At 41.6% G+C, this 24,211-nt stretch overlaps 1 protein-coding gene across 1 annotated transcript; it reads left to right on the top strand.

Moving 5' to 3' along the window:
- The first annotated feature begins 638 nt into the window (after window positions 1–638).
- Cisd2 (CDGSH iron sulfur domain 2) lies at window positions 639–17,299 on the top strand. Its single transcript, XM_057793696.1, has 3 exons — window positions 639–822; window positions 11,830–12,044; window positions 14,027–17,299. Exons 1-3 carry the CDS (start codon window positions 720–722, stop codon window positions 14,114–14,116), a joined length of 408 nt encoding a protein of 135 aa, XP_057649679.1. The 5' UTR covers window positions 639–719; the 3' UTR covers window positions 14,117–17,299.
- Window positions 17,300–24,211: the final 6,912 nt, after the last annotated feature.

Here is a 24,211-nt window from a genome sequence, read left to right as displayed (position 1 = left end):
TAAACAAAACAAAACACTTCCCCCGAAGCGTTTTAGTCAACTCACCCTCAGAGGGAACTGAAAAAACGAAATCTAACCACGGACTATTAGAATTTGTCAGAGTGGCCGGAAGGAAAAAAAAGCCTTAGGCTACTTGAGCAGGACTGACCAAAGTTACGGAGGAAAAGTCACTAGGTAATCTGCTTTGTGTGTCTTTCGAACCCCGGCTTACAAGGCAGGTGAAGCCGGGGTCTGGGCATTGCACAGGGTTTGGGTGCTCTTACAGCTCGCAAGGCCTGGCTGGGGCACTGCGCAAGTTGGGGTGCTTTTAGAGCTTGTAAGGTCGGGCCGGGCACTGCACAGATTGGGGTGCTCTCCCTGAGCCTCCAAAGCCGGGCTTGGGCACTGCGCAGGGTTGGGGTGCTCTTGGAGCTTGCAAGGCCGAGGCCGGGGCCCGCAGCCAGCTGGGGGGCCCGTGCGGCCAGAGACGCGCAAAGCAGAGGGGCCGGGAGACACTCACTCTGGAAAGGCGGCTTCCGGGGAGAGAGCACCGTCCCTCGCCTCTGCCCGGCGCGCGGGTGCGTGGCAGGCCGGGCTCCGCACGCGCTCCGCAGCGCGCACGTCACTCGCCGCGCGCCAATCGCTGCCCGCCTGGCCACCTCCCGCCCGAGCCCGCGAGCCCGCCGGCCGCTTCCGTCTCACGCAAGCGCAGCAGCCGGGCAGCGGACGCCGGCGGCAGGATGGTCCTGGACAGCGTGGCCCGCATCGTGAAGGTGCAGCTGCCCGCCTACCTCAAGCAGCTGCCGGTCCCCGACAGCATTACCGGCTTCGCCCGCCTCACAGGTACCCCTCCCGCAGCCGTGCACCGTGCGCGCCGCCCCGTGGGCGGGGGTGGGGGTATTCGAGAGACAGCCTGGCGCGGAGCGGGGCGGGGCGCCAGGCCTTGCACGTGACCCGGGGCCCGTGTGCGCGTGTGCGGCGCCGGGCAGCCGGGTCGTGGGGAAGGGTACCTTTCCCAGGCGCCCCCGCAGGCGGATGCAGAGGAGGAGGTGCTGAGTTGGGGGCGGCGGGTCTCCTTCCTGTGCCCACTGCCGCGTGCATTTTGTGAAGCACTTTGTGTCCTCCTTAGGAGGCGCGCTGGGAAGAAGCGCGGTGTGTGATGCTTCCATAAACGAGATCCGAAGTGACCTCTGTTCTCCGTGGTATGTGGAGGTTTGAGGTCACCTCCATAACTACAGCTCCTGGAGCAAGTGCAGGTGGAGAAAAAGTAGCCAGAAAGTAGTCCCAAGACTGGTATGATTTCAGAACATGAAATTAAGTGGGTCGAGGTCCTGCCTGTGTGAAAAAGTTCCCATAATGCAGTCCTTCACGTCTTGACTCAAAGTCCGCTATCTCCAGACTGTATAGGGTGGTGACAAGCCCCGAGAATCTGGGGTTGCAAAAATGAATTAAGGTAAGTAAGTAGGCCTGATTATCCTGCAGCCTTTTAGAAATAGCTGACTTAAAATACAGTCATTGGAAGCCTGAAAAAAGAAAAATAAAATTGAATCCGTGAACCAGAAGATGGAATTAATGCCAAATTGGTAAGGATATTTGGAGACGGGTGTCAGCTTCATTTCAAGGAAATTATTTTGCTCACTATTTTTACTTGAGTACTTCCCTCAAAACGAGTTCCCTCTCAGGGATGACGGGTGACAACAGAAAAGACTTGTCATAGATTTAGATGGATAAACTCTATCACACAGACTTTAACAAACTTAGGGATTTTTATTGCCAGCGACAGCTGCTCTGCTAACTGAGTAGGTGGAGTTTTTAACACTTCACCATTAAGAAATCCAGTAGAGTGCATAAAATCGATGAGAAAGCATGACAGCTGACTAATAAATAGTAAAGAAACATGTCGACACCCGAAGTGACCTGAAAATAACAAAAGATAGTCCAAATCTTCAGTTCTCCATAAAGATCAAAATCCCTTGTTTTAAGAGACTTTTTTTTTTAAAAATGCAACATGTAAAGAATGAACTTTCCCCCTTTTGTCGTCTCTCTACTTACGCACCGTTTTAAGTGTGATCCTTCTGCAATTTAACAGTTACTAATCTCGTGCTTTGTGATCACGCCTCCTTATGGCCTGAAATTTAGAATTTTTTTAAAAAATTAGCTGTAGTAGTTTAATGTTAATTAAATGGTTGGTTTTCCCGTTTGAATTATACCCTTAAATGTATTCACTAAATTGGCAGTGCAAAGCCGAAGGGGTGTAGTCATTTTGTGGCGTTGATCTACTTTGCCAATTCTTCTATTTATTTATTAAAAAAAGAAAACAGTTCATTCTAATAATACACATTAATTAGATTTCTGACAGTCAAAAAGGGGAACAGTTTTCTCTCACACCAGCGTAGGGCAACTTGCTTTGTATATGTTGGTTATGACATATTAGTTTCAGTTTTTTATAGATGATATGACACAAGAGTTTAGTGGAAGGAATACTTTATAAGCATGATTTCTTACAGGTCCCTCCTGTCAATAAATACTTAATCCTTATTAAAGACATTAAGGAACTTCAGCCCTAACTTTCCCTCCTAAATCAATAGTGTGTGATGACTCTTGCTTTAAAATATTTAATGTAGGACTGTTTCTCAACAGTAACACAACTCCCAGTCTGTTTGGTTTTGTTTTCAGTCCGGGTCTCCTGTAATGCAGGCTGGCTTCCGTCTGTAGCTGAGGATAGTCTTGAACTGCTGAGCCTTCTGCCTTTCCCCTCTGACAGGCCTGGTTAAGTTGGCACTTCAGTAATAGCTGTGTAAGCCCCAGTTCAGCACCTACAAGTCTAGTTATCATAACTTGTGTTAGTAACTTGTTGGGATAATCATTGGCCTACTGATAATACAGCGTTCTTTCTGTTTTGAGTGTGGCCGCAGCGGCAGCGCGAGGCCCTATCCTGGAGGCTTGGTGAAATCCTCAAGCTGTCTCCCCTGCAAAGGAGATTGTAATAGTTATGACATTTCATTCTCTTGAGTGAGCGACTTGGATCTAAAGTACAGATTTTCATTGAAATAAAAACTTAGAAGACAGCTTTAATAAAAAAAACAACCTTTTGTCGTTACTCATGTTTTCCTACTGAGTTTGAGGCCACAGAGAGAGAGTTCTAGGATAGCCAGGGCTACACAGAGAAACACTGTCTTGAAAAAAAAACAAAACAAAATGAGTTTTTCAAAGTAACAGAAGAATACCAGCCTGTAATAAGTTCATTCCTATTATTGTCCAAGGGACAAGTTTTAAACCTGTAATTTAGAAGCAGGATAAGATTGAAAACACACATCCACCTAAGATCTTCTTCATGTGTATTTGTACCACCCTCGTTTAGAATGGCCTTCCATATTGGAAGCAACCCAGATACCTGCCAATAGGAAAATAGGTCATAGTCATAAAGTAGTGTAGTGCAGTGGTCAGCAGTGAAAAGGAATGAGTTTCTAATCCACTAATTGAATATCAACATCTTTTTTGGTTTTTTTTCTTCTGTTTTTCAAGAAAGGTTTTTACTGTGCAGTCTTAGAACTCACTCTGTAAACCAGCCTGGCCTCAAACGCAGAGACCCACCTGCCTCTGCCTCCTGAGTGCTGGGATTAAAGGAGTGCGCCACATCACCCATTGACAACTTTATGTTGGATAAAAGAGTATTTAGTTACAGAAATCCTAGACAGATTCAGGAAATGACTTTCTCAGGTAAACAGATATTTACAGAAAAATTTACTGGTGGATGCAGGGGTACAGTTACTGGTCACAGACAGAACTAACTGCTTAGTATGTTTATTTTACTCCAAATTATACCTCAGTTTTTAAAATGTGGGACCGTGGTGAGTTTTCTCAATAGGAGAACATAAGTAACAACAAAAGTTGTTCTTATTAACATAACTTCTGAAAGACAATTTGATTTTAGATATCTTTTGAAAAATCTAAATCTTTGGAATCTTTTGGGGAAATACTTATACAGATATTTTTAGATTGTAAGTTTTCTATTCTCCTAGTTCAACTATTCTTAAAAGCAGTATAATTAAGAATGAACTTAGCCTCTGTGGAGAACAGTGTGGGGCTCAAACGTTATCTGCCATATAGCTCTTTCAAAGTCTAAGTTTCCTCAGGTTCTCACAGATCATTGAGTACTTGTGATAGGCCGTGCAGCTTCCTAGGTACTAGCATACTGCTGTGCTCATAATAGAATGGGGGAAAACTTTACAATTGATTAAGTTTATTGGCCCTTTGATCTTGAGATAGTTAATATTAAGCTTTAGGTGATAATAATAAAAGCTATTCAGTGATATTCATAACTTTCCCCCAGCACTAGAGAAATCAAGAAACAGGATTGGCAGTTTGAATCTAGACTGCATTACTTACCTGAGTTCCAAGTCTAGGGAATAGGGACCTATGCTATACCCCATACTGCAGTCTTTTCCCTCTCCCTCCTTTCTTTTCTTCTCCTCCCCTTCAAAAATTATTTATTTGTGTAGGTGTTTTGCCTACATATCTATCTGTAAACCACATATTTGTGCCTGGTATGTGTCTGGAGGACAGAAAAGGGCATTGGAGCCCCTGAAACCTGAATTACAAATAATCGTGACCATCATGTCGGTGCTGGGAAGTAAATTCAGATCTCCTGGAGGAGCAGTAAGTACTCAAAACCTCTGAGCTGGCTCTCAAGCCCTCTTCTTGCTATGGTCACTGTAGCTTAGACTGGCTCAGAACCGATGGCCCAGGCTGCCTCAATGCTCTTAACAGTCCTCTTGCCTCTAGTCATGGCCCGCCATGCCCAGCAGCAAAATGTTTTCTGTGTTTGAGATATCGGAATAATTTTGTCCCTTAGCTATAATGATGCATTTAAAAATTTGTAAAGAAAACAGCAATGAAGCTTTTTATGGCATTATATGTAACCTTTTTAAATTTGAAAAGGAAAAAAGTGACCTGTTTTTTTCTTTTTAATAATGACATGATTTATTAATAAAAATATTAGTGATGAACTTCTTGATAGCAATATAAAATAAGTGGATAATTCACCAGAAACTGGCTTGGAAGTACTAATTTTGATTACTCTGGTAACAAATTTTTTTTTAAATTTATTTATTATGTATACAATATTCTGTCTGTGTATGTATCTGCAGGCCAAAAGAGGGCACCAAACCTCTTTACAGATGGTTGTGAGCCACCATGTAGTTGCTGGGAATTGAACTCATGACCTTTGGAAGAGCAGGCAATGCTCTTAACCACTGAGCCATCTCTCCAACCCTCTGGTAACAAAATTTAATAACAAACTCTGCCAAGCTCCCATTTTAACTGCGAGACAGTGAAATCGCTGCTGCTCGTGTCTGATTGGCTATCCAGAGCTCATTAATTTGTCTTTGGACAACAGGTATAGAACTCCCAAAGGACAGGTGAGCAAGTACTGACAGCAGACTGTGTTTGCCAGTCTAACACCATAATTTCAGTCAGAACCTCCCAGGTTGCTGAACAGAAGCTATGGGGAGAGGAGAGGCTGCTGGGAGTGTATGATGTGACGTCTCTGGCCCACATTGTTTAGACTAAAGGGCAGCACAGAAGCTTTGGGATGTGGCTCTAAAGGAAGCGGGCCTCTCAGGAGGGAATCAGTGCCGTGGTGGGTGTCAGAAGCTGGGAGGTTTCTTTCACACTGTCAAGTCTCTTTTAATCTCTTAGTTTTTTGTTTGTTTTTTATTTTTGTTTTTTGTTTTGTTTTGTTTTTAGCCAGGTTTAACACGTCATAGTTCTGAGCCAGATGCATTCCAACTGTGTTGCCCAAAGTAAATCCAGGCACTGGAGCATGATGTCAGTGGGCAGGCGGGAACTGGAGTGGAACATTATGTCAGTGGGGAGGGTGAGAAGGGTGTGAAGGGCCCTTCAGCTGGGGCCTCTTTCTCTGAGAGAGGCCTGTCCTACTTTCTTACAGTAGTCTTTCTGGGGCTGGGGATGTACCTCAGCTGGTAGATGCCGTGATCTCAGCATTCAGAAGCAAGGCCAGCCTGGAATATAGAGTGTCCTGTTCCCCCATACACACATGCATACACTCACACACACAGTCATATATATTCCTTTACTGAGATCGTGTGTTTCTGTGTATGCTCGAAGTGTTTTTACAGTGATTGGTTACGGTTGGGAGTGTAACTCAGTGGTACAGTGTGTGTTCCCTCCATGTGGGCTGTAGAGTTCAAACCCAGCACTGGACGGAGCTACTTTGACTTTTTTTTTTTTCCTTTTTTTAGTATTGCTTACTCTTCATGTTGTTTTATTTTCTACTTTGTTTCCCTGGTGATGCCAGGGCTTCTGCCTTCTTAATTTTACTAGTTATCATAATTGTTGGTAATGGCAGTCCCATAACTTAGGACCCTGCTTAGTAACAGTGCTGAGTGTTGATTTCACTAGTGAGTCAGGTGTGGCATGTGCACTGCCAAAGCCACTTGGGGTGAGCTTCGATGCCAGCCTGGACTATGAAGCAAGTTTCAGCCTGGCCTGGCTTTCACAGTGAGTTCCCCAGTCAGGTCACAGTTTTTTCTTTCTAAAAGACACTGGGAGTTTCACAGACCTACTCTTTTTTTTTTTTAATATTTATTTATTATGTATACAATATTCTGTCTGCGTGTATGCCTGCAGGCCAGAAGAAGGCACCAGACCCCATTACAGATGGTTGTGAGCCACCATGTGGTTGCTGGGAATTGAACTCAGGACCTTTGGAAGAGCAGGCAATGCTCTTAACCTCTGAGCCATCTCTCCAGCCCAACAGACCTACTCTTGAGTTTGTGGACATTCCTCAGAAATGCACACACACCGTGTATCAAGTTTTACAAAACCTCAGCACACATTAGGTTTCACAACTCACCCTTGCTCTCTTTTAGGTCCAGGTGGGATTAGTTTCTTCTGGATCCTGCCTTTGTGGGTGTTTTGTTTGTTTTTTGAGATATGGTCCGTAGCCTAGGTTGGTGTGATCCTACCTCCAAGTGCTGGGACTATGAGCTTTCAGTAGGATTCTCATCCTGTGTGTGCTCTTGCTCACTGCCTTCCTCCTGTCGGTCTTCCAGCAGAGTCTACCTTGACTTCCTAAGTAGGTAATTTTCTAAGTACATTCACATACATCAGTAGATTCCTACCTACCGATTGCATATCAGAACTTCTCATCATGTGACACTTGCTCAGGCCTTTAATCCTTCTCTTCTCCCATTGTATTCCAAAGATAGCATGGCCCTGAGTGTCCCTGGGCTTTGGTGAGTGTCTGCGCCTGGCCTGCAGCTTCTTCAGCTGTGTGTGCAGCTCCTCCCTCTTACTCAGCATTCAGGAAGACCCATACAGGATCAAAAGCCAAATTATTTTGTTCATCTCAGCAATGAATTATCACCTCTCTTCTGCGTGACTGATATGTAATTGCTCATATTTTGCAGTATTGTAATCCTTTTTTATACCTCTGTATTCCATACAGATGGAAAGTGCTTCATTTATTATACTGGTGTCTTCGAAACCCAGCCCTTCACGTAGTGTGTGAATGAGGGTTCTGCTAGTTTCAGAGGCACGATAAGCTTTTTGCTTAAAAACCTTAAAGCCTTTCTCTATCTTAATTTTGTAAGCCATAGAGAAAGGTAAACAAACACGATAGGAATGATCTGTATGCCAGTTTGGTGTTGGTGTACGCAAGTCTGGTAGAGAGCGAGCGGGACCTGGGGTCTCTTGGAGAGGAGACGTCTGTGGACTGCAGCTTCGTGGGGGAATGTGTCGCTAGCTTCCTTTCAGATAGCTGTGCAGTTTTCGCTGAGTGAAGATTGTCTGCAATGTTTCACAGTTCTCTGTCTTGAAGATCCTTGAGTCTGTGAGCCTTTGGCTTCCTACTTTTCAGGTCTCTGCCTGGTTTCTTTTTTTCCAGAAGCCTTTCCTGACTCCCTGACCTGAGGCTGCAGTCACCTCACTGCTGTGCCACCAGGTTGGTTGGTTGGTCGGTTGGCTTGTTTTGTTGATTTTATGTCACCTTGTTTGTTTTCTTCATGGCTCTTAGTCCAGCCTGTGACTGTATTACCTGTGTTTTGCTTCCTTACCGCCTGTCCCTCCTCTCATTATCTCTTAACAAGCATCCCCATTCCTAATGCAGTAACCGGAATAAACTTAGTAAACATTGCCCTTGAAGTGAACAGACGATTGTTATTCCTGTTTTACAGACCAACGGAGCCTGGACTTAGACTAAAGATAAACAGTAATCGAGTTGTTTGCTGCATTCCTGCTCTTTCCCAGACACCGCATGCAGGGAAACAGTGAGCCGTGCTGTGTTTGCACTGCTAGTGTCTCCACAAAGTGGCTACTTAATACTTACACAGTAAAACTTGAAAATTGATTTATAAGAGGAAATTGATGAGATTGTATTCAGAAAGTATTTATTATGCACTTACATTTTTTATGTGCATGTGTGCATACTCATATGTGTGTTGATGCACATGTATGCACTTGTGTGTGGAAGTCAGACGATAGATAACCTTGAGTGTCATGCCCAGAATGCTCTCTGCCTACGCTGAGACACAATGTCTCATTGGTGTGGAACTCACCAATTAGACTAGATTGACTGGCCATTGAGCCTTAGGGGTCTTCTTGTCTCTGCCTAACACTAGGATTACAAGCACTTATCACCACACCTGGGTTCTGGGGATTGGACTCAGGGCTTCGTGCTTATAAGACAAGCACTTTAACAGACTGAGCCATCCCCTAAACTGTCTGCCATGGCTTGTGGGGTAAAAACCTGATGCCCTGAATTAGATCTGCTTATTCCACATTAGAAGGAGGACTAAGTCCAAAAGTTTGTTCCCTTACTCTATACATGCCCTGTAGCAAACTCCCAAACCTCATACACACTACTAGTAATAATAAATCAGAAAGGGAGGTTTGTAAGGTTTAAGAGCAAATGTTCTAGATTAGTAGAAGTTACCTGTAGATAGAAAGAACATACCTTAGTTTAGGTGATGTGTTCAGATCCGTGTAATTTCAACTCATTATTCTGAACCTTAAAGCTAAAGAAACTGAAGTATGAGTTATTTATGTCTTAATAAAAAAAAGCAATGAGTATATGAGCCAGGCACTATCTAGGTACTGAGGATACTATGGTGACCCAGACAAATAAGGCCCATGCTCTTAGAGACCTCTGTTGTGGGTGGCACATGTGGGAGGTAAAAGAGGTCATTAAAACTCATGTCCTCTTACAGAGGACCCAGGTTTGATTGCCAGCACTCACAGTGGGGCTCACATCCATCATTAGCTCCAGTCCTTGGAGATCTGGAATCTTCTGCCTTCCATAGGCACTAGACATGCAAATGGTACACAAATGTACGTGTAGACAGAACAACCATACACACAATTTTTTTAAAGTTTTTCCAAATGTCATAATGGAGTTGGAAAAATGATAAAATAATTCTATATATTAAAGTGTAGGTTATGGACTCTGTAGATAATAAAAGTAGAAATATACTAAAGTGTTATCAGTTCTTGCTAGCATGATTTTGAATAAATTTATTTTTATCCTTTTCTAAATTAAATTTTTATACTATGCATGTTTTATAATTCTAAGACAATAAAATTTAAAATATGCATTATAGGGGTTGGAGAGATGAGTCAGTGGTTAAGAGCACTGGCTGCTCTTCCAGAGAACCCTGGTTCAATTCCTAGTACCCACATGGCATCTCACAACTGTCTGTAACTCCAGTTCTGGGGGGACCTAGAATCCTCACACAGACATACATACAGGCAAACACCAATGCACATAAGGTAAAAATAAATAAGTTGTTTTAAAATGCATTATAAGGAGTACATTCCTTCAAATTATTTTCTGTACTGTTTATAATTAGTGATTCCTCCCTCCCCAGAGTAAAATTGTTAAAGCAAGTAGCTTATCTTACAGGATTTTTGTTTGAGTCTTTTGTACTTTATATTTAAGTAAAATCATCTTAGCCAGGCATGGTGGTGCACTCCTTAATCCCAGCAGAGGCAGGTGGATCTCCGAGTGAGAGGCCAGCCTGGTCTACAGAGTGAGATCTAGGACAGCCAGGAGAGAAGCACAAAGAAATCCTGTCTCAAAAAAATTTTGAGAATTAAAAAAAGAAAAAGAGTCTTATTAAATATATATAAAGCAGTTAAATTATGCTTTATATGCTTGTTGTTTTTACGTTATAAAACTTTTGACTTAAAACAACTTCAAAAATAGACTATTCAGTGTTTTTATGTTATTGCTTTGTTATAGGAGGTAACAATACCTCACATCAAATTTGTATTATATTATTTTAGCGTAATGGATTACCAAGGAATTAATTGTCCACACGGGCAGGTTCTGAAAGACTGGCGGTGTTGCTCAGTTGGCAGAGCTCGAAGAGCAGAGTCTAGTGCTGCATGCGTCGGGCTTGTCAGCTGGAGGTGGAGCCACTCATCCCTGATAAGGTTCCTATGTGACATAATAACAAGAATAAAATCAAATCATACATATTTAATAGCCTAGGGTCCAGGGAGGTAGCGTGAGAACCCGAGGGTGAGTCCCAGCACCCTAGAAGCCTTAGTGTTCGGGGCCAGAGGAGGCAGATCCTGAGGGCTTGCCAGGCAGTCAGCCTAGAAAAAGGCAAGTTTCTGACTCAACAGGAAACCCTCTTAAGGTGGTGAGTCAGAGATACAGAAGAAAATACCCATCTCTCCTGTGTTTGTGGATACCACAGGAACAGCCGGTGCTTCGTGTTTAGTGATTTGAAAATACTACATTTAATAATACTTAATATTTTTCTACATTCAGCAATTATTTGCGTATATAAATAAGTTATTTATATAACTTTGTGTTGAATCAAAACTTTCTTTTCTTTTTGGTAGGCCAGCACTCTACCCCTGAGCTCCATCCCCAGCGTCTCCGTGTTGTGGGAGTAATTACTAACCTAATGTTTGTTAGTGGTTAAATTGTAGTGTCTTCAGAGTAGTTCTTCCAAGAGAAAAACATTTAATTTTAGATCTGTGGACCTTGATTCATGGTGACTTAGAATAGGCTTGGATTTAGGCTGATGAACTAATCCTGTCAGCACTACATTTTATCTACAAGTGACAAGAGAGTAATATTAAAATGATGTCGTTGTCAAAGCCAACAGCGTGTTAAATGAGTTGGTTCAGTTGCCTCTGGAGCGCGGCCTATCACTTATCATTGATTTTGTTAGCATGCTTTGGCACATAATCTTTCCTAAGCTAGGCTGCAGTGCCTAGCAGGGTTGGGATTGGTCAGCAAGGACACCCAGAGGTGCCTGGGAGCATTCTCAGGCCTCTGAGAGCCATTTCGTCTGCCTTGTCTGTATCTCTCGTGTTCTACAGACCTTCTAGATACTGTAAAAGGTATTGAATAAGTATTTTAATGAGACTATCCAATATATAAAGGTTTCAATTCATTAGCCTGGCTTTTTAAAGGATTTTTTTTTTTTACTTAAAAAGTAAGTTGACACATTTGAGGCTGTGTTCTGCCTGAAATTATAAGTTAGTAGTAAATTTTTCGTGGAATTTCCATTGTATGGTTTTAGACATGGTATTAAGGAGAAAAGAGTGAACATGTTTCCTAAACTTAATAAGAACATCTTTGTTCATAATTATGTTCATTATAAGTCCAGATAAAAGTAAATATAAGCAAATATACCTAGCAGGTATAAGATAGGATATTTAAAATAGTACCTCTTCCAAAAATTTCAGTTAACCTACAAATAAAAGAAGATAATCCTAGTAGGGCTGGGTCTGCTGTGTTTGTGCAGCCGTGAACTCACAGTCTGTTCCTGACGGAGCTCTGCAGACGCTGACAGCTGTGCGTGTGTTCAGTTTCAGAATGGCTCCGCCTGCTGCCCTTCCTTGGTGTACTTGCACTTCTCGGCTACCTTGCCGTGCGTCCATTCTTCCCGAAGAAGAAACAACAGAAGGATAGCTTGATTAATCTTAAAATACAAAAAGAAAATCCTAAAGTAGTGAACGAAATAAACATTGAAGATCTGAGTCTTACTAAAGCAGCGTACTGTAGGTGTTGGCGTTCCAAGACGGTAAGATGTCCATTTACACATACGATAACGTTGTTTGGTGTTCGTTAGGATTGTCTCAATCTCCAGAGTTTAGGGATTTCCCCATATTGTTCAGTATTTGAAACTGATATTTCCAAGTTGAAGTTTGACGTTTTTTGCTTGATAGAATTAGAAGAGAGCAGTGAACTCTGATGCTCTCACGCGGCTCAGCATTTGTCTAGAGCAGTATATTTTATTTTTTTTAAAATTTTTCTTTTCTATTTTTGATTTTTATTGAGCTCTACATTTTTCTCTGCTCTCCTCCCTGCCTCTCCCCTCCCCTCTTCAACCCTCCCCAATTTACTCAGGAGATCTTGTCTTTTTCTCCTTCCTCTTGTTTGTTTGTTGTTCATTTGTTTTTTGCAAGAGAGAGTATTTAAGATTTAATGGCAAGGAGCTTAAACTTTGATGTCAGAATAAGTAATTACTAATATTAGATGCCAATCTGTCATTTGGGCAGGTTAAGCAAATTTGCTAGCTTGGTTTGGTTTGGGTCAGTTTCTCTGTGTCTCTGTCTATCTGTCTCTTTCAACAGGGTTTCACTATGTAGCACTAGATGGCCTAAAATTGGTGGTATTCACCTAGAACTCACACAGACACTGCTGCTTTTGATTCCTGAGTGCTGGGATGAAAGGCTAATATACCTACCCTGACTTAATTAACTTTTAATCTCTGGTTTGTAGAGTTGTTTTGCTTTTGTTGTTTGTTTTGTTTTGTTTTTTTCAATCTTCTCTATAGGTCTTGCAGATATTTTTGAAGATTTAGTGGAATGATACATGTAAAATAGCTCACATAGTGTAGGTATGCTAGCCATAATAACGTGACTTTTAATGAAGAAAATGGATTTCGGGTGATAAGTATTCTAATTGATAAAATCTGTTTTGTATTTGGTGAATGTTATTTGAAACTTTAAATGTTTCTGTTTTATTCTTTTTAACAGCAAAGTTTTAGAAGCAATATAATAGGCAACAGTCAAAGTATAGGAAGTCACAACTGATGATGGGATATTGGGAGGTCAACACAAACCATGTTTTAAAGAAATAGTTAATGGCAAGATGGTTCTGTGGATTAAATTTTTGCTGCAAAGGCATAAGGACCTCTCAGTTCAACTCCTGGACTTTTGTTACCCCAGCACTGGGGTAGGGGTTGGGGGAGGACGGACAGAGACAACAGGCTCTCTGGCCAACCAGGAGTGAAGTCACAGGTTCAACAAGAGGCCCTGTCTCAAAAATTCAGGTGAATAAGCAATTGAAGAGGACATCATTATGTCAGTCTCTGACCTCTACTTGTGTCCCCATGGGCAAGCACGTACATCTGATGCACAGGCCCCCAAACATATGACACGAGGTCCTGCCTTAACAGAAGAAAAACATAATACAGTGGGATCATAATTTTCCTTTTAAATTTTAAATTCAGAGGAAAACCTATAATAAAATATTAATTACACCTTTAATATTTTTCACAAATTTGCAGAATGGGTTTTATAAGAAAACATGTATTTACTTTATACATTTATTTTTTTTAATTCAAATAAGAAATTAGCTCAAACGTAGAGCTTCATAGAGAACAAGAGCTTATTTCAATCCCTTTTTTGAACTTTTATACTCACTGAGATGGATCAGCAAAGATTTTGTTTTATTTTGGTTTGGTTGCTTTGTTTTTCAAGACAGGATTTCTCTGTGTAGCCCTGACTGTTCTAGAACTTACTCCATAGACCAGGCTGGCCTCAAACTCAGAGATCCACCTGCCTCTGCCTCCCGAGTGCTGGGAAAGATTCTTCTTTTCAGTCTACGTTGCCTGCCTGCATGGAGTGTGGTGGCTGGGATGGTGGGCGTGTGCTGTCAGGACGCTCACTGACGAGTCAGCTTCGGTCGTGACACACTGGCTGCACGAGCATCTCATGGATGTCTCTACTTCATGAATCCCATTGTAAAATAACATTTGCAATTCTTTTTCCCTTTTAGTTTCCTGCCTGCGATGGGTCCCATAATAAGCATAATGAATTGACGGGCGATAACGTGGGTCCGCTCATACTGAAGAAGAAAGAAGTATAACAGTAGCCATTTAGGATTGAAACTCTTGTACTCTTTCCTCGTTTGTTGTGCATAGAAAGTCCTTGGAGGTTTTAACTGTCAGTACTAGTTGAATAATTCTTTCTGCCAATTATTTTCTTGCTACACTACTGTTTATATTTGATACTTTATATAATCAGTCCTGAAATCAAGAGTTAATAAAGTCAGTACTTCAGATTATAGTTAATTGGGAATTTAAAGTTTGACCAAGGGCCAAAAGTTATTTCTTTGCATATCAGTATTTCAACAGAATGTATATATTTTTTAAAAAAGTTCTCCCCTGTTCTGTTAAATGTATTTTTGTACTATTTTGTTTTGCTCATTTGAAGTAGTTTGTCGTCCTTTGGCCTTTGTGGAGCTCTGCTGTTTTTAGATGAAGTATGAAAATATTGCCATCAAGAATTTCTTTGGGGCAATAAAACCCCTTGTTTTATAGATATTCTTGTCTCATTACTATGATTATCCCAATTTGTAAAGTAAATCAGATATACAAATGTTCCAGCGAGAAACAGTTACTTACATCATAAAAAATTGATTCGCCATACAAAAGGCTTGCCCAGTGTGCGTGTGTGCGTTTGTGTGTGCACGTGCGCGCATGTGTGGGCTGTTTAACTTGGTGCCAGCTGGGCAGTAAGAGCACTTACTACTTATGAGCTACAGTCTGAAGGTCAAGTAGATGTAAAGTATCTGAATTTGCCTTAAAATTACACATAGTTCATTGCTCAATTGTGTTTTCTCATTTTTGTAGTCAGTTACAGAGGAACTTGTAATTTAAGGGGTTGAATGAGCACATACTGAGAGAAAAAGTTTTGGTCTTTTTAAAAGAAGTGATAGCTCCTTTATTGCATTAACTTCACAAAGCACAGACAAAATGTTTGTGTGCGTAATGGCAGAAGAGCGCCTGCGAGGACATACGGTACAGCGTGATCTGCCTGCTGCTAAGGAGGATGACTCAGAAAGCAAGGCTTACTACTTTTACTTTCCATTCCTCTCTTGATCCCCCACACAAACATTTATATACTTTAAATTGTTTTTAAAATCAAGACTTTGAATAAAATTGTCAAAACACAATGAAGCTTTCTAGAATTGTCTAAAGAGAGGTAGGATGGAGGCAGCATTGCGGGATCCTAATGCAGATGGACTAGACACTAGCTGTTCAGGGAAGTCAGCTGGGCAGGTGTTACTGGCGGATACTGCAGACAACAGCACCACAGCAGAACCGCCCATTTCATAACTGAAATGATACACTGTTAAGGGTAAAATAAGGATATATAACAAAGGTGAAGTTTAGTTTAGTGCTTGAGTTCTGCCATAAAACATGTGACCTCTAGGAGCAGGGGAAAAGCAGAACAGTTATATTTGGGGACACTCATTTGTCAGGTCTGCTGGGTTAGATGGGTCATCTCTAGGGTTTCTTATTTATTTAATGAGCATATAGTGAGCCTGGTGCCACATATATAACACATTCTGTTCTCTTTCATTAGCGATTATATCTAGCTGTTTGAGAAAGACTAGGGATGACAAGCCAAGTCTCCATGCTGAAAGGAAAATAGTCATAAATCAGTTTATCACGCAATTAAATGACATTGACACATTTTATAGTCTTAATGTTTGTGAAGTGTGAATGTGAAAACATTTGTTTTATCACTAAAACATTTGTCTATTTAGGACATGTTTTAGAAAGAATTTTTATTCTTTTATGTGTATGATGCTTGTTTGCATGTGTCTATGTCTGTGCACCGTGCACATACCTGGTGCCCAAGGAAGGCAGAAGAGAATGTTGAGTCCCCTGGAACTGGAACTAACAGATGATTGTGAGCCACCATGTGGGTGCTGGGAACTGAACCCGGGTCCTCTGCCAATAGCACCCAGTGCTATTAACAACTGAGCCATTGCTATAGCCCTGCGAAATTTTTAATAAAATGAATAAACACACTTAAATGAAGAGGCAGTGATAGTTTGAAACCAGAAACCAAGAACTGGAAAGGGGTCATAGTATTATGAAAGTCAAGAGCGGCAGAAATTCGTTTTATGTTCACGCAGTCACTTTTATGGTACTAGGGATGTGACTGACCCAGGGCTTCACCCGCGCTGGCAAGAGCTCTTTGCACTGAGATCCCTCGTGTGTGTGTGTGTGTGTTTTTTTTTTTTATTGGTTTTTCGAGACAGGGTTTCTCTGTGGTTTTGGAGCCTGTCCTGGAACTAGCTCTTGTAGACCAGGCTGGTCTCGAACTCACAGAGATCCGCCTGCCTCTGCCTCCCAAGTGCTGGGATTAAAGGCGTGCGCCACCACTGCCCGGCTCTCCCTCTTGTGTTTTTAACAGTAGAAACCATTGAAACAAAATGCAAGAAAATTTTCAACATAGGTTTACTGGAAATTTTGAATTATTTGTCATTTTAGCCAGCTGTCGGGCATCTCTTTAGTTTTATTTTACATTACAGTTCTCATGTAATGGCTACCCATAAACTATTAAAGATACAGTCCACTCAGTTATTTTTAGTTGTCTGTTGTCTGTGTGTGTACCTCTGTTTGCAGATGTGTTTACCTGTGAGTGTAGAGGCCAGAGGTCAGTGTGGGTTATCTTCCTCAGTGATTCTCTCCCTGAATCTGGAGCTCACGGATTGGACTGGGCTGGCCAGCCTAGTGAGCCTCGGAGCTGCCCCGTCCCCATCTCCCCAGCACCCAGGTTACAGTCGTGCACTGCAGTAAACACTGGGGACCAGAACTCAGGTTCTCGTACTTATGTGGCGAGCATCTTACTAACTAAGCCATTGCCTGAGCCCCTTGTCTTTTTCCACAGACATTCCATCTTTGTGGTAATGAAGCTAAGAATTACTGAGTATAGTAAACATTACATTAAGCATGTACTGGGATCGTAAATGTATCTCATGTGTTGGCAGTGAGTTCCACAGTGTGCTATTACCTTCCTCAGGACCAACAGTGAGATCCTAAAGCTAGACTTGAAAAATACCTTTGCTGGGGGAGCTTTACAAGGTCTGTGCCCAACCCTTACCTCCTCTTCCTACCTGCCACTGGGACCAGTAGAGCGTTCATCTTCGGTGGCTGTGCCTTCTCGTTTGTTTTCTGAGAACATTTGCCCCTAGTGCCTTCACTGTCAGATTAACCAGTTATTCTTCCACAGTTGGTGATAAGACTCTGGAATAAAGTCCTCACCAAAACTTTGGATCCCTTGTCTGTGTTCATTCTGCTTTTCTGTCTGAAATCATGAGGCTCCCAGCGACATTCTTCTGAAAGTGTTTCAGTTGCCATACTTACTGTTCCACGGGAGACAAATTTATTGGAAGTTGGTAGTCTAAAATTAAATGATCAACTTTTAATTTTGTCAAATAGAGTAGTGAGAAAAGTGAAATCTTTTTCCCGAAGATAATTTTAGTGCCCTGAGAGTAAAACGGTTTTCCCCTCCTATGTTTTCCACTTTTGTTTTTTTTTTTTTTTTTTTTTTTTGGTTTTTCGAGACAGGGTTTCTCTGTGGTTTTGGAGCCTGTCCTGGAACTAGCTCTTGTAGACCAGGCTGGTCTCGAACTCACAGAGATCCGCCTGCCTCTGCCTCCCAAGTGCTGGGATTAAAGGCGTGCGCCACCACCGCCCGGCTGTTTTCCACTTTTGAACATATTAAGTTGTTGCTGTGCCCAGAATCCACATCTGGCAGCAGGCTGGTGTTCTAATAAACTTTGCCGTGAGCAGTAGAGTTGCTGTCATCAGTATGTTCACAGAATTCTCTCGTGCACCTTACATAGGCACTGAACAATCAAACACATGATGATCCTCTTAGTTCTTAAAGTATGTCCCGAGCATTCTAGAACCTTCGAGAGACAGCTTTGTTGTTATGACTGCTGTGAGGGCCACCTAGCCTGCTGACCTAGAGAACTACTCACCCTTGCTCAGCAGATAAGCACCACCCTCACAGAATGCCAGGTAGCCAAGAGCGTTATCAGGCTTGAGGGAAGTGACTCACTGTGCATAGTTAAGCACATTGTGTTGCGGAAAGCGTGTTACAGCTCAGCTCTGTTTGCTACCTCATGATTCACTGGACTGCTTTTGTATTTTGTAACCTCATTTATTAATAAGTTTATAGGAAGCCAATTAAGCTAGCTGCTGATCTGTGTAATTTTTCTCAGTCTTTGATTAGAAGTGTATTTTAGTCTGTATCCCTAAACAAACATTTTTAAAGCTCCACTCTAAAAAACAAAACAAAAACGGCACAGTTTTATTTGATACCTACCCAACATGTTTAACTAATTGCATTTCAGTCATTTAGATTTAGATTCATCAGGGATTGCATCACCAATAGGAGGAAAAAGCCCAAAGGTGTGCTCACAGTGTTCCAAAGCCAGTCAGTGCCTGAGTCCTCTTCCATCTTCAATCTCATTTTTTTCTTCAGAGCAAATCCCAGTAAGTTTGGTTATCTGCTTTCTGTTCCTAAACAAATCACCAGTATCAAGAAGTTTCTATCCTTCTGGTAAACAATAAAATATGCCTATGACTGCCAGTAGGAAAGATGACAAAAAAAAAATTGAAAACGAAAGGCCAATAATGTGAGATTTAACTGAGAACCATGTATTTCTCTGCCCCTGAGGACATCTCTGTGACCAAATTACACAAGTAGTGTTTCGTGATAAATTTGAATGGAGTAGTGTGTGGCAGTCGAGAGGCAGGATGTTACATTCACTGATACTAGTGCCCACTTTGAGTTAAAAGTTTAGTGCCTAACATGCTGTATCAAGTGTAAAGTGTATCCAGGATGTCCTTGATATGTGGGGGCTTTGTTTCAGGAAGCCTATTGAGTTGAAACATTTTCAAATGTAATTACTAGTTCACATAATTTAATTTCCTAAAACATGGCAAGAGCTAAATCTGGCAGGTGGGATTTAAATCACATAAATGGTGCTAGAGAATTTGCCCACTCCAGGGACTATCCAAAGTCCTGCTTCAAAGCCACATGCACAGCTGTCCTGTGAGTGTCTCGTGCAGCTTGGGCTAGCACCTGTAGCTGCTCCATCTGACCCCATGCTTTAGTTCCTCATAATGGGCTTTGACTGGAAGCTCATTTAATAGTCACCAAGTCAACTAGTTTATCTCTTGCAGAAGTCTAGTGAAGCCATGAGGCAGCCATTAAATACAATTCATACACTGGGAAGTGCATCTTATGAGTAAGCACACATTCCTCTACTGTTTGGTAAGGACATTGAAAATACATGCAGAAAGGCAATAATAGGGTTTTCAATTAAGGATGGCATCACTCTACCTTTACAGGGGCTTAAATGCTCAAATTCATTGCTTTCTAAAACAAAACCGCCAAACATGCTTTACACAGTCGCGAAAGCATATCTGTGACTTTTTCTTGGAACACTGGTCAAATGGATCAGCCGTGATAACCATGCTTCAGCATTACAATGTTAAAATTCCCAAAAACTATGAAAGGGGGGAAGTTGGTAAATTGCATAAGTGCACAGATGAACTTTTTACACTAGTAAGAAAACCGGAAGAACGATTGAGTAAAATTTCCATCCGTGGCACATACAGTACATTCTCCTGCATGAACACACAAGACTAGAGGAGCATATCACTCACATTCATTGACCAGATTTAAGAATAATGATTAGAAATACAGGACTCTGAAGAACGTTCTCCCAGGAAATGAGGCCAGGTTAGCTCCTTCTAAAGTAGGTAGCAAAGCCCTGGGAAATCTACAAGAAAACGTCTGACTTTAGATTACTGATCCCAGCAAGGAAATTAACGTCATTTGACCAATTACCAAGCAGAAAATGGAATGTGTGTTTTTAAAATCCACAAGTCAGGGATGTGGGGCTACAACTCAAGCACTCGCCCGGCTCCACCAGGCACGAGCTTTGTCACATCAACCTTCCGTATCTTCAATTTCCAGAGAAGGTCTGACTTTGACTTTATGACCCTTCTGCCTCAGGCTCCCGTGTCGGTATTACAGGTGGCGCCACCACATCTGGCTAATTACCAATTTAAAGGAACACCCCACTATTTACTTCATAAAGCTCATACAGAATTAACACGAAAACCTGCAAAAGAAATGGAAGCAAACACCCAACAGAAGTAAAGCAATATTATTTATGAATATGAGTGGGAAAGTAAAACAGTATTGGAAGGGATAATGTTTTGGTAAAGAGCTTGTGTTTTAAAATGTTTCACTATCAGCTAATGTATTAACAATCATGTAAGTTAATTGAAGAACCGAAGATACAGCCACAGCAGTCGATGCTGAGATGGGTCCTGAGAAGAGCCAGCTGCCATTCCTAATGAAGATTCTCAATGGGAATTGTTGAATGTTTATTAAAATTCTGTAGTATCCATTTCTGTCCCAAAACACTTAGGTAATGTCAGGAACGGCCATGAATGCCTACTACCATTTTTAATTCTGAAGACTTTCTTGAATATGTAACAAGATGTTGAAATCAACTAGTCATTACAAATATGGGGAAATAGAAACTTCAATATGATTACATGTCTAAAAAATCAGTGATTAAGATGTGAGAGGAATTTGGTTAGTGACTGGAAACCATGGTTATACCAAATGTATTACTACTAAGCACCACAAGGCTGTAATGGTAAAGCAATTGACTCACAAAAAGTTTAAAGACCTGTTTCAAAACACCAAAACCAACTGAGACTTAAGCACACAAAACCACAATACTTTAAGAGTATAAAATTATGTATAGTCAGGCCATGGTGGCGCACGCCTTTAATCCCAGCACTCGGGAGGCAGAGGCAGGCGGATCTCTGTGAGTTCGAGACCAGCCTGGTCTACAAGAGCTAGTTTCAGGACAGGCTCCAAAACCACAGAGAAACCCTGTCTCGAAAAACAAAACAAAAAAAATTATGTATAAATTCAATTGTGTTCACATTAGACTCATAAGCTCATCTAAAGTTCATTAAGTAGTCTTGGAATTCATATAGAAGACAAAGTCATAGTGTTGAACGCAGCCCAGCAGGCCTGTTTTTGCAAGCAATGTCTACCCACTTGAGCAACCTTCTCAGCCTTACTTTTTAATATTAGGTGAAACATATTGAAATAGTAAATAATAATAATAATAATAATAATAATAATAATAACAACAGTTCTGTACTGATACAGAGATGCATGATTTAAGTGCCTAGGTTTTTAGTTTATTTTCTAGTTTTTGAGACAGTTTCTCTCTGTAGCTGTGGCTGTTCTGGTACTTGATTTATAGACCAGGCTGCCCTTGAATTCATAGCGATCCAATCCACCAATAACAAAGGGAACATTCTTGCATTGCTGGTGGGAGTGCTAGCTGGTACAGCCCCTTTGGATATCAGTGTGGTGATTTCTCAGAAAATTAGCAAACAACCTTCCTCAGGACCCAGCAATACCTCTTTGGGGTATATATCCAAAGGATGCTCAACCATGCCATAAGGACATGTGCTCAACTATGTTCATAGCAGCATTGTTTGTCATAGCCAGAACTTGGAAACAACCTAAATGCCCCTTGATCGAAGAATGGACAAGGAAAACATACATTTACACAATGGAGTACTACACAGCAGAAAAAAATAACATCTTGAAATATGCAGGCAAATGGATGGAGCTAGAAAAACATTATTTTGAGTGAGGTAACCCAGACCCAGAAAAACAATTATCACCATGTACTCACACATAAGTGGTTTTTATACATAAAGCAAAGAAAACCAGCCCACAAATCACAATCCCAGAGAACCTGGACAAGAATGAGGACCCTAAGAGAGACATACATGGATCTAATCTACATGAGAAGTAGAAAAAGACAAGATATGAGTAAATTGGGATCATGGGGACCTTGGGAGAGGGTTGAAGGAAAGGGGAGAGACAGGGAGGAGAGCAGAGAAAAATGTAGAGTTCAATAAAAATCAGTAAGAAAAACATTTTAAAAAAGACAATATGGAAACCTAATGGAGTAGAAACTCTCAGGATTCTACGAGGGTGACCCTAATCATAAAAAGGACTCCTAATAATGGTCTAATCTGAGGCCCACACCACAAGAGAAAACCCATGCAGGACAAGGGCTCTCTCCACAGAGTGCAAACTGCTCAGCTTCTCTTTCCTCCTGTTTCTCCACCACGTACCTGTTCATCATAGTGGCACCTGTCTGCCTGGGCCTGCCACAAGAAGGGTTCGTAACTGCTGAGCCATCTCTCCAGTTCCAGTAAAAGTACTTTTAAAGATAAATTATGTTTAGTGATAAAATCCTAGCTCAGGCTGGTTTTGAATTCTCCACATGGCTGAGAATGACTTTGGACTTTGAATCCTCCTGCCTCCACCTCCTGAGTGTTAGGGTTAGAAGCATCTTTGATTATTCCAGGTTTATGTGATACTGGGATTGACTCCTGGACTCCACTAGACAAACATTTTACCAACTGAGCTATGTTCCTGGAGCTCCCTGCCAACACTTCCCTTGAACTCACTATGTAGCCCAGGCTGGCCCTTTATGTGATCTTCCTGACTGCTGGGATTATAGAAATCTACCACCACTCCTGGTTTCATAATTTTTTGAACACTTATTATCCCTCCCCCCTTGCAGGTAAAAATTAGATTTTTAACACTTATTATTTTTATGCGTATGGATGTTTTGCCTGAATTATGTCTTAGTTTGAGGTCAGCTTAGTCTATGTAATAAATTGCAGGCCACATAATAATAACAGTAAATGTAATTTAAAATAGAAAGTTGAATGGCTTGAGGAGAGCATCTTATTGGGTACTCCTGACACTCCTAGGGCAGGCTGGGTTTGATCTTCACCACTTCTGCTTCAGCGTTTTAAGTACTGGAATTTAGGTGTGGGACAGGCTCTTTCTGGCCTGGAAAGAATCGTGGCTGGCATGGAGCTTGCCAGCTGCTGAAAATCAAGAAGCCTGTGTGTTCTGGGAATTTTGTCACCGTGCACTAGCTAATTAAGAGGAGCACTTTGGTCTAAGAGACAGGGTTTTCCCTGGGGCTGGCCCCGACCCAGGAAGAGGTGGTCCCCCTTTCCAGCGAGGAGCAAGAGGGTGTGAGCGACCGAGATGGCAAATGTAAGCGGTGGCTTGTGACTCGATTCAGGTCCCCTATTTGTCCTTTAGTACTTGTGCGTGGATTTTGCTTGTTAATAAATGATAAAGAAATCTTTGATCACCTATGTTGTGCCATAAAATTGCATTAAAAAAATATGAGACAACTGTAGCTACTACCTTGCCCAGAGCAATCTGAATTTAAATTTTTGTTAAGTCTGGCTATACATTTCTCAAAACACTTTGGTCTTAGTAGGAGTAACACTATTGATTGCTTTCCATTTTCGCTGCGACCCTTGCACTTTGTGTCTTTCTACATTCTGTGCCGCTTCAACACGTTGTTGCTGTGTCAAAGAGAAGAGGAACTGCATTCATGTTAATCTCTGCACTGGGATTTTGTTAAGTCTGCACAATTTTTAAGGGACCTTACAATAAGGTATGAGAAACTTGGTGTCAGCCTTCTCCTTTATATGGGGGGACCAAACTCCATCCTCAGGGTTGTATTCAAACACCCTTGCTAAACACCGAGCTGTCTAGCTGCCTCTTTTGAGAAGATGTTACTCCACTCTTCCTAAAGAATCCTGAAATCAACTGGAGTTGCACTGTGCTTGCAACAATGTTTGATTGGCAAGGCTGATTCCTATTAATAAAAAGATACTGCTGCTAATGACAAGCAGCTTGAATGGAGGTTGCAACCACTAACCTTCCTTTCTGTAGACTGCTTTTAACGCCTGCCATTTGTGATTTCATTTCTCCAAGTAAAGCCTACAGGTAGTGTCTCATTGAAAGCTGGCAAGGTTATCATAGAAGTGATATAAGAACAGTGTTGCTTATGTCTATCACCTGTTTACCCAGATAGCACTAAACCAAGACTTAAATCTACTTCAGATGACCTGTAGGCAGTTTGAGTGTTACATTCCTGCCAAGCTTTCTTTTTTTTTCTGACTAGTTAGTAGGACTCTCTATGCAGCCCCGACTGGCCTGGAACTCGATGTGCACACCAAGTTTGTCTCAAACTCATAGACACATGTCTGCTTCTGTCCCT

Source organism: Chionomys nivalis, chromosome 18 (assembly GCF_950005125.1).
Source record: "Chionomys nivalis chromosome 18, mChiNiv1.1, whole genome shotgun sequence".
NCBI lineage: Eukaryota > Metazoa > Chordata > Mammalia > Rodentia > Cricetidae > Chionomys > Chionomys nivalis.
This window is presented reverse-complemented; position numbering and strand designations above follow the sequence as displayed.